This window comes from Rhinatrema bivittatum, chromosome 10 (assembly GCF_901001135.1).
Source record: "Rhinatrema bivittatum chromosome 10, aRhiBiv1.1, whole genome shotgun sequence".
In the NCBI taxonomy this organism is placed as follows: domain Eukaryota; kingdom Metazoa; phylum Chordata; class Amphibia; order Gymnophiona; family Rhinatrematidae; genus Rhinatrema; species Rhinatrema bivittatum.
In genome coordinates, this window is record NC_042624.1 from 690,739 (window position 1) to 701,583 (window position 10,845).

Genomic DNA, 10,845 nt, shown 5'->3' on the forward strand with positions numbered 1-10,845 from the left:
CCAATATGGACATAAAAAAAATCCAATGAGTTGGGTATATGTACATATGTGCAAAAAAAAAATTTAAACCCCCTCACCCTCCTTAATCCCCCCCCCCAGACTTACCACAACTCCCTGGTGATCGAGCGAGGAGTGAGGACATCATTTCTGCAATCCTTGGCGAGAAGCATGTGACGTCGGTGGCACGTCGAGTGATGCAGCATCACGTGATTCCCGGCTCGTTCGCGCCGGACGGCTCGTTCGGCCCAAAAAGAACTTTTGGCCAGCTTGGGGGGGCCTCCTGACCCCCCCAAGCTGGCCAAAAGTTCTTTTTGGGCCGAACGAGCCGTCCGGCGCGAACGAGCCGGGAATCACGTGGCGCCGCGTCACTCAGACGCGACGTCACGTGATTCCCGGCCTCCTGACCCCCTCAAGGGGTCAGGAGGCCCCCCCAAGCTGGCCAAAAGTTCTTTTTGGGCCGAACGAGCCGTCCGGCGCGAACTTGCCGGGAATCACGTGACGTCGGCGTCACGTGATTCCCGGCTCGTTCGCGCCGGACGGCTCGTTCGGCCCAAAAAGAACTTTTGGCCAGCTTGGGGGGGCCTCCTGACCCCCCCAAGCTGGCCAAAAGTTCTTTTTGGGCCGAACGAGCCGTCCGGCGCGAACTTGCCGGGAATCACGTGACGCCGCGTCTGAGTGACGCGGCGCCACGTGATTCCCAGCTCGTTCGCGCCGGACGGCTCGTTCGGCCCAAAAAGAACTTTTGGCCAGCTTGGGGGGGCCTCCTGACCCCCCAAGCTGGCCAAAAGTTCTTTTTGGGCCGAACGAGCCGTCCGGCGCGAACGAGCCGGGAATCACGTGACGCCGGCGTCACTCGACGTGCCGCTGACATCACATGCTTCTCGCCAAGGATTGCAGAAATGGCGTCCTCACTCCTCGCTCCATCACCAGGGAGTTGTGGTAAGTCGGGGGGGGGGGATTAAGGAGGGTGAGGGGGTTTATATTTTTATTTTGGCTCAACAATCGCGATTTCCCACATATCGAACATATCTATGTTCGATATGTGGGAAATCCGATCGTTTATGTCGAATCAATTTTTTAAGTAAAAAAAAAATATGAGTTGCGTTTTACTAATGCGGTCAATCCGAATGCACACCCCTACTGGTGCCTCAGCGGCTGCTGAGACTCGCTGGTGCCTTGAGTAGTATCTGTTTCTCCTACCCCTTCCAGCAGCTCTGCCTTATTATTTTCCATCCTAGATGTGTATTCTCTATTGTGTGCGCGCGTGTGCAAACATGCTCCGAGGCAGGCACATTCCATAAATGCGCTCATCCACAAGGCTGCATGGAACTGGGGCGTTACCACGTCCGATTCAGGTCATGGACTAACACATAGAAAAGGAAATTCAGAGTGGTCATGACATGAAGCTCCAAGAAATGGAAGCATGAATGCATTCCCCATAGACTGTAAGCTCCCTGGAGCAGGCACTGTCTCTGATGTGCATCTGTAGCGTGCTGTGCATGTCTAATAACACTTTAGAAATGATAAAAAAGTAGTAGTGGAAGATGCCTGGAATCAGAGTGGGCAAAAAAGAAAAGGGTGTGGCCAAGGTGTCACGTTAGCCTTTTGTGTCAGTCTGCAAGCATATGAGCTCAAAAAGGGAAATAGGCAGAGAGATTCAGCATTTTTCTGCCCTAGGTAAGACCTAACGGGAGCCAAGGGTTGAAAGCAAACCTTGCTCTGAGCACCACTTTGTCCAGCAACTGCCCTGGTCTAAGTTTCCATAATAAATGCCAGCATGGGCAGCAGGGTGAGCCGATACCCATTTCTAAAGTTTTGTAAAATAAAATCTCTGTACACCCAATATATATCAAAATAGTTTATTTACAAGTCCGACGTTCAAGTACAATTTAAATAAAAAGTATAAATATCTATAAAAAGTACATAAATATAAAATTACCTACAGTAGAAAAAATAATCAAGTATGGAGAAACACAAATTATTTCAATCTTGTAGCACAACATAATATTTTAGAAAAAGAATGAATTTTTGGAAACAATATTGCATTTGTGGCTGAATGTGCCATGGACACTTTATCCTCGGTGGATGAATCTGTTGATTGAGGTTTTGCTTGTCTAAAATAGATTCTGACGTTCAGATTACATGTGAAATCTTGCAGTTCAACAGCACATTATCACAACCATTACATACTTACAACTGTAAAAAATATATATCTATCTTCTTAAAAACATTTGTTCATTCCCACAAAACTTTCAAATAAATAATATTAAATTATAATTATAGATCTATACTTATTTATTTATTATAAACCTGCAACAATGCTCTCAAAGCATCGCTCTATTTTCCCAAAGGCCCCACCTCAACACAAATGAGAAAAGACATAATTAAGTTAAATAACACCATTTTCTGCTTTTAAAAGATTCCATATGCACACTCTTTGTGCCTCCAATAAGTTACGGTTCCAGAAAATTCAAAAAGCACGACATTCTCCATTTTCCTCTCATAATAGAGATCCCCTGAGTTCAGATCCTGGAAAACGGGGTGGCCCGTATCATTTCTAGCATCCAGCCCAGTGCATCAGGGTGCATTCTTAAAGGGGCTGCATGTAGGAGAATGCTCTGGGTGATGAGTTAAAAATTTGGTGCTAGCTGCTTCGTTTAGGATCAGTTGGGTCATTATTACGTAATCACTAAAGGTAATTTTACAACCTTTTGTGGCATGGAGTATCAGTGCAGGGGAGAACAGAGATAAATAGTGTTCATCCCTCAGGGATCTATTTCATGAAAAGTATTGGAGAAATGTAAATCAGTAAGAAAACTTTACTCCAGTTACTATGCAAGTTAGAAAAAAAAAAATAAGAGAAGTAGTCTCTTACATAACCTTGGTACAACTGTTGCTAAATATCTCAGTGCTAGCATGTGCAAAGGAAGGATCCAGCTCTTGGTGCCAGGGATGTTAACCGCTTCACTTCTGTAGTGAATACGTTTGCACAGGCTTAGTTACAGTGTTCGCGGAGTTACTTGGTCATTCCGTATCATCGTCCAGTATGAATTCGCTCAGCTAGTTTCCCCCTCACAAGGTGTAGAAGTTTATTTTTTAAAATCAGATCCCCTTAATCTGAGGTTGATACAGTTACTGGCACCCAAGTTTCATGAACTCGGTTTATAATAATTTACTTGAATTCTTTTCTTGAACATATTACTGTAACTTTTTTTTTTCTGCAGAACTTTAGATAAATATATCAATCATTTTGGTCTTCAGCTTTATGCTGCCAAGGGACAGGAATCTGCATTAGTTTTTATAATGGAGTAGAAGACTTGTTGGTCTATCAGGCTCGTAGACTGCCTGACAAATCTCCAGTCTTACCCTGCTCTTGGTTTTTATCTCCTGCAGGGAACCAGAAGCTGAATAAGTCTACTGCATAAAATGAGGGAGACATTCTCCAGCTCTCCTTCCAATCATAATAATAATAATATTATAGAGCACCTGCAAATGTTGCATTTCTAGGTATTCTGAAAGACACTGAGTGGCACGAGAAACATTGGTTCACATTTGTTTGCTTTCCACAATGACAGGCATGGATTATACCCTATAAGACAGCATTTGCAGTGTCTGTTCAACAGTAGGACATGAATTTCGGAAACTATGCCCGAAACAAAACAGAGATTTACCTTGATTTAAAACAGACTTTGGCATTTTCATCTCTATATCAGAGATACTAGCTTCTGCTGCAGAAGACTTTAAATGCACAGGATAGTCTCTCTTATGCATTTAATAAATTAAACAAATAAATAAATAGAATTAGCACAAATAAATAAATATAACTGGTGAGATTCTAAAGCTCAGACGACCGCTCTTTTAGTAGTAAGGTAGGGTTTACATCATCCAGTGCCGAGTTTGAGGTACTCGCGTTAATAGTTGCAGTTTCCGCGGGCCTGGGCTGTAAAACTTGGAATGAGGTGACTGGACAATCCTTCACGTTGTGACAGATAAGTTTCTGTAACGAGGCAGTGTTCACGATCTCAAAGCCCACGTCTCCACCGAAAGTGCTGGGCTTCCAGTACTCGGGAGAGCAGATAGCATTTCCCATCAGGCCTTTCAAAGAGAAAGGGGCGCCCATTTCCACCATGGTCTCACCAAAAATTGCCCCAGGACGTGGTTTCTCCACCAGCAGGCCAGGGTAGAGCTCCATTGCGTCAATATCACCGTACAAGCTCTCCAGTTCAGCCGCCATTTCTTTCTCCCCTGAAATAGTGAAATATAAAAAAAATGTCTTAACTGTGCAACCGTCTTATCATTCATTAATATCTGTCCATGTCATGATTAGTCTGAATATATTATATTTAGCAATTACCTTTGTGTGTCCTGGCATACAACCTTGACATTGGTAACATATTACAGCTGATGTTTTATTTTAAATTATAGCTACGGATGATGAATAACTGGTTTGGGGGAAAAGCTGCATTACTACTTGCATCAATGTATGCAAACTAACCCTAAGATTTCTATGCAGATAGATCAGGGGCTTGGAGATTTCTGAAGAACTCCTTGATCTGATGGTATGGCAGGACATCCGTTCGTTACAGCTCGTGCTCATATCTCACGCAAGCGGTTTTCAGTAATAACATGATTAAACTAGAAGAAAACATGAATGCTTCAAAAGAGAAGCACACAGAGGTAACACTAGCACACTAGAGAAAATCAAACCATCAGAGAGAGAGAGATCCCTTTCAGTGGAACTGTATCTAATATTTCACCAGCGATAAATCTGGAGCTTTCTTAACCATGGCTAGTTAGATTTACATTTTGTAAACCTTTTCATTCCTTTCTATACAGTGTGAGAGAAAAAAAACCCAAAACAAAACAGAAGTGTCTACTGCCGGACTGTTAGGAAACTCCTTACCTGTCAGTTCCTGAAATGAGCTGAAAGGTTTCAACTGGAAGCGTTTTCGGTATTCGTTCATGGAGTGGTATCTCATCTGCCTACTTTGCTGGATAGAAGCCATGGCTACTCTCTGAACTGCTGGTGGAACGTTCCGACCTCCAGCGACCTTTTAAGAAAGGAGCAAATGGAAGATAAGGACTCTTGCCAACAAGACAAATGTCAGATTGGTGGTTCTAGAGAGGCACGTTAGTAATAATACGTAAACTAGACCCTAGCATACTTGGCTACTCAGTTCACTTATGGATCTGATAATTATTTATCAGCACACATATGCTAAAATACAGAACGATGCCAATAAATTGTCATTAATCTGATAAGGTGAGGAAACTGACTTCCTGTCTAACAGTTGCATGATACTATGAAATACATGAAATTGTTACTAAGTGAAAGTGTCTGTATATAAAAAGCAGAATAAGTTATATGTATGCTTCTTATCCTCACCACTAGATGGGTCAGATGAGAGATACTCACTCTTCCAGCAATTTGCCTGGAGAAAGACTCCACCATCTGGGATATGCCGTGGTCCAGGATGACTGAGTTATTATACAGGAACTGCTGGTAACTGTACTCTTGGTCTTGCACCTGGAAGGTGTCGGGCAGCAGGGGGTGCCAGTGGTAGAGCGTGTTAAACTCCGCAGCAATCCGGTTTTGGTACTGGAAGCGCTGGTTAAAGAGCAGCTCAGGATCGAACTTCAGCTTGAAATGGTAGCCGCTCAGATGCTGCACGTAGTCTTCAATGACAATCTTGATGGTCTCACCTGTTGGCAGAACAGATGAAGAAACTGAGATAAGAAATGGCAAATATACACAATGCTAAGGTGTTCTCAGTTCTTGGCTTCTTGTTATATGAGGTCTTAGTGGCAGAACTAAGAGTATAAGTGGAGTCTAGAAAGTTAGCATGTGCATGGAATAAATGACATTGGTTTTTTGAGTTTTCCATTTTTTCTTCATTACTATGTGTACATTTGTAGTACTCATGTAAAAAATGTATGCATTCACAGAAATGCAACAAAATAAAACAAATGCACTAGTTTTCCATTTCATATAAGCTGAATATAAATCAAATAAATATTTTTTATGACTTTCTGAATAGCAAAATCTTCTTGCAAGGTTCAATATTCCCTTAAAAAATATATCATTGCTTTGTGCTTCTATAAAACCCACAGACTGATCAACAGTATTTTAAATTTGTTGTCTAAAGTCCCAATCAAGGCTGTACTGGCAGAGTGCTAGGAAGAAGTTATGTAATGTTTATTTCCTCTTACAGGGTTTATTGCCTTATGCAGTTCCCAAATGAACCGTAGCAATGATTACCGAAGAGTCTCATATTTCCACAGCAATTTGTGGTTAGACTACGAACAACTCTATGAAAGCGGTGGAGATTTTGTGGGTAACTGCAAACTTCCAGCTGAATCTGCAACATTACCGTATGTGAGCTAGGACTGATATATTTGTCATGCTACTGTGAAAAAGAATATTTATTTATACATATTTTCACTACTCACCAATCAAAATAAGCCTGGTGGTTTGGAATGTGCGCTCATCGTCCCATTCGGGATGCTCCTGTTTAAGGATGTCACAGACCCGGTTGTGCTCCCTAAGCCATATTGTGGCGTACATCATTAATCCTGGAACCAAGCCGAATACGTCTTGCCCTACTGCAAATTTCAGGTGCTCAGGGATATGGGGTGGATATATCATTTCCACTTGTGTATCTTTTACTGTTGGCGGGTACATCTCTCCGTCAATCATCTGCAGTTGAGAAAAGGCAACGCATTGCATTCAATACCAGGAGTGCATCATTAGCACAATGTGAGTACTAGTATTACTTCTGCATCCATGGTTTAACTATGGTCACAGCATTTTGACTAATCTGCCGTAGCAGGGAAAGAAATTACCGTACCTGGTGCTTCAGCTTTCCATCTTTAAAAAGCCGCAGTTTGTGCTGCCTGTCTAAAGTTTCCCCGTAGACATGATTCAGGTCAACCTGTCAAACAAATCATTGGATCATGAAGTTTGGTTTTCAAGTATATATTTCTGCTGATTTTTATTTGTGAGGATCTCAACTGCATTTTTAGACTTCTCAATATTTTATTTTGTTTTACTAGGTCAACATAAACTTCTCCATGCACATATAACTGACGGAGTGGTGATGCCTAGGAAGGTGGGGACTCTGACGTCCGAGAAGGGAATGCACCATGATGTTATATATTGCTAAAAGGAATCCCACCTTCCTATCAGTGTCTGAGATTTTCCTGGGACCACCATAATAACCATCATTTTAATCCAGGTATTTAAATGCCAAATTAAGTTCACTTGTTTCAAGTGTATAGACAGTACTCTAGTTATCTGTCTTTATATATAAACACGAATGCATGCATGCAAAACTGGTCCCTAGCCTATTTCATTAGGGCATTTTATGCATAAAAAAAGAACATTTCTCAGATATAGAAAGCCAAGGTGCAGCATGGTCTAGCAATTCTTAGAAAGAGGCAGGGATATTTTAAAATGCTATTTGCTTTTTGAGAAAAATATTTCAAGTGAGCATTTTTTTTAACAAATGTTTGTAATAAAAATGTGTCAGTTTGCTTTTCTTTTTACTCTCTGCCATCTTATTTCCCACATTGTTAAGAGTTTATTGCTAACAGGAGGATTTACTCTATTCAGCACGCCCTTGTAGTAAAAACATCACTGCCCTGATTGACTGGCTTAATAGGCACAGATAAGCACTGGAACGGCCATTTACTTAATGACCTAGAGTCATTAGCTTTAGAAAGCAGGGCACTATTAGCATTGAAATGCATCTGGGGTGGATAAGATCCAGCTGTTAAAGGCTACAGAATAGTCAAATGAGTAATTTATGGACAAAACGGGGAAGTCAATTATTCTATGCTTATATGGACAAGTGCATATTTATATTGAAAAGCTTAAGATAGCAGAAGAAATATGATCTTTATTATATTTTCTTTCACAATATTTTGAATGCAAAGTAAAAAAAAAAGTCTTCACTTTCTGCTGCTTTGCGCTTTCTGGAAAATCTTAACTTTATTTTTGTTCTCTAATCTTACCCCATGTCCTAATCCTTTCGTGAAGGCAGCTCCTTTCTTGGTGTCTGTCTTAAAGAACTGGTGGGTGAAATGCTGCGCAAAGAAGGCAAACATGATATTTGTGCCCTGAGGATCAGGGATAAATTTCCTTCTGAGGAGAAATTTTTCCACTATGAGTTTTGCATCCGGCAGTTCCTTCTTTCCTGTGAGTTCAAAGAAGAAAGTTTGATTGCACCTCAGGTCAGTAGAGAATTCATCACAATTTACAATCAGTACACCCTGGCTGTAGCACTGGAGAATAGCTGGTGCACCCAGAATAAACATAATTGCTGGTTATCTCAACCAATCAGGTCTTTTGGGGCATGTTTCATGGAGAGACTATAATAGAATTATTATTGTATAATATAATAATATATAATATAATATTGTAGTCTTAAAATTGATTGACAATTAAATTACAGAACAAGGGTGATGTGAAGAAGTTGCATAATTGCAATCCACTAATTTCTGAAGATCACAACTGATATTTTGTTATATTTAACAGTAAGATAGTGCTCCACTACACTTTGTTGAAAAAAAAAACCCACCACAGCGTAATCCAGATTATGTGCTGAAGTTACGGCACTTAATCCATAGTAAGGTTAAACTTCAAAAAGCATTCAGGTTTCCAATAACCGTACTGATCCAGAATTGATGCCTTTTTAGTGGACCAACATAAACTGTCTCCAAGCTTACTGCACTGCATGAGTTCAGGACCAAGCAGGTCACTTCTTTAGGCGTGACTTGTGTGCTTTCAAAAGCTCATGAAGAACCCCAGTTTGATTGATTGTTTATGGTGGTCCAAGTAAAAAGTTCAAATTTAGTAATGTGTTTTATTGAAGTTATGAAGAAAATATCTAAAATAAATCTTTTTATGCATCATATTTTCTGTTCTGACAAAACCAACATATATTTATTTTTCGCAAAGCATTACTAATCCTATGCCCTGTCCCGTGTCTGTTGGAAGCGCTCGATTTTTAATGGCAGACGAGTTACCTTTCACTCCCATGGGGGTCGGGCAGTCATGTCCTACTGGAGGAAGCGTCCTGGTGTAATAGGACAGGTTGGAATAGGCTTCCCAGCTCTTGTAACCGTAGTCACTGTTATATGTTGGGGGACTGTCAATCAAATGTGACCTGGCTGAAGAATGAAAGGAAAAGGGGACAGTTAAAAAGATTGAAGAATAAAATACTTCAAAAGCCATGCAGTTCGGATGTTTGCTATGACTGCAAAGCTCTAGCCTGGCTGCCGTGCACTGCAGGTACTCACATGTCAGTACGTATCCCATGATGGCGTTCCGGAGGAAGGGGATATTGTTGATTATATTCCAGACTCCTTTGAAGTGGGTGAGGATGTAGTGGACGGTGCTTGGGCTGGGCTTCAGCGTTACTCTCAGCCATGTCCGAAACTCCGCTGGAAGGGATAACAGAGTGCAGTGAGCGACACAGGAGCACATTTGCAGAACTGCCATTAAGAGGGCTGGCAAGACACTTTGTGTCACACTTACGGCTGGAGCAGTTCTCCCCGTAGTAGCCTGTCCGTGTGCAGTCACATTTGTACCCGTCATACCCCATGGTCATACACACCCCTTGGTTTTGGCAGGGGTTTGAGCAGCATGGATTAGCTGAAAGGAAGAGAAAGCAAGAATTACCCAAACAATAGGGATGTGCATTTGTTTAAAACAAAACAGAGAGCGGAAGTCATGCAAGCACTAGCAAAACACTACAAGCTGCTGTTATATTACAGTCCTACAGCAGCATAATACAGCTGCCTGCCATCAAAACTGCAACCCCAGGCAGTTTTGTTACATATAGTCCAAGTCGTCAGGATATTATAGATGCATCTCTTTACTGTTCCCTGAAAATTAACAACATGACTGTTCAAGCAAAGATTTTTTTCTATGACAGCAAGCTCAGTGAATGATATTGTGCATCAGCCAGCTGTACATTTTTACTTTGAAGACTATAAATACAGGATGTCTATATAGTATTCACACTGGCTATATGGTCCCTGTATATAGTCTGTAGGCTGCAAAGCGTTACAGCCAGCATAACTCTAGTGCTAGAGTAGGCCGGGCCTCAGTCACTGGCTACTGCCCCCAGGAGCACCTGAGGCACCTCTGAGCTGGTCACTTAACCTCCTGTTCTATCGGCAGTGAGAGGATGTCCACTCTCAAACCGGTAGGCTTAGGCTATACATTCATCTGAAAGTGCAGATCTTTTGACATTTAATGCAATGTTACTGTATAATGACAGCAATAAATATTAAAAGGGTAGGGTAAATTCCAAGAAAGGGAGAAAAATAAAATATCCCCGGACAGAAGTAAAGCCCTCCAGCTGCAGAGGCATGGATCCAGTGCCGGCGGGAAGGGAGAGCGCAATTCTCCTTCCGTTACCGCCAGCTCTCATCCGGACGCCACAGCAGCGAGCGAGAAAGCGCGATCTGTGGGAGGGAGGGAGAGAGAGAGAGCGCGCTCACCTGCCCGGCTGACCAGCGCCAGCGCCAGGAGCAAAGTGCCGGAGAGGAGCATCGCAGACGTGCGCGCCTTTGGCTGCCGCGGGTGCTGGAGTGCGCGCTGGGTCTGCCGCGTGTGCTGGAGTGCGCGCTGGGTCTGCCGCTGCCTGGGCTGCCCGGCCCTTTATAGGCGCCGAGGGCCGGCAGTTGCGCAACCCCTGTGATGCGAGCGGTGACTCGGCGCGCCCGCCCGCCCGCTTTCCTTTCGCCGCGAAGACGGAGCAGGGGGGGGTGGGGGGGGCTGCAGCGCGCACCTGGGATCGGGAAGCTGCCGGTCCATTTGCCAGCGCGCGGTTTCAG

At 42.8% G+C, this 10,845-nt stretch overlaps 1 protein-coding gene across 1 annotated transcript; it reads right to left on the bottom strand.

Moving 5' to 3' along the window:
- Positions 1 to 1,845: 1,845 nt before the first annotated feature.
- PTGS2 (prostaglandin-endoperoxide synthase 2) lies at positions 1,846 to 10,631 on the bottom strand. The gene is made up of 10 exons (XM_029618239.1): positions 10,510 to 10,631; positions 9,539 to 9,655; positions 9,301 to 9,444; positions 9,028 to 9,171; positions 8,014 to 8,195; positions 6,849 to 6,932; positions 6,451 to 6,697; positions 5,417 to 5,703; positions 4,904 to 5,051; positions 1,846 to 4,245 (listed from the first exon to the last, which is right to left on the bottom strand). The coding sequence occupies exons 1-10, from the start codon at positions 10,559 to 10,561 to the stop codon at positions 3,836 to 3,838; spliced, it is 1,815 nt and encodes a 604-aa protein (XP_029474099.1). The 5' UTR covers positions 10,562 to 10,631; the 3' UTR covers positions 1,846 to 3,835.
- Between the last annotated feature and the right edge of the window lie 214 nt (positions 10,632 to 10,845).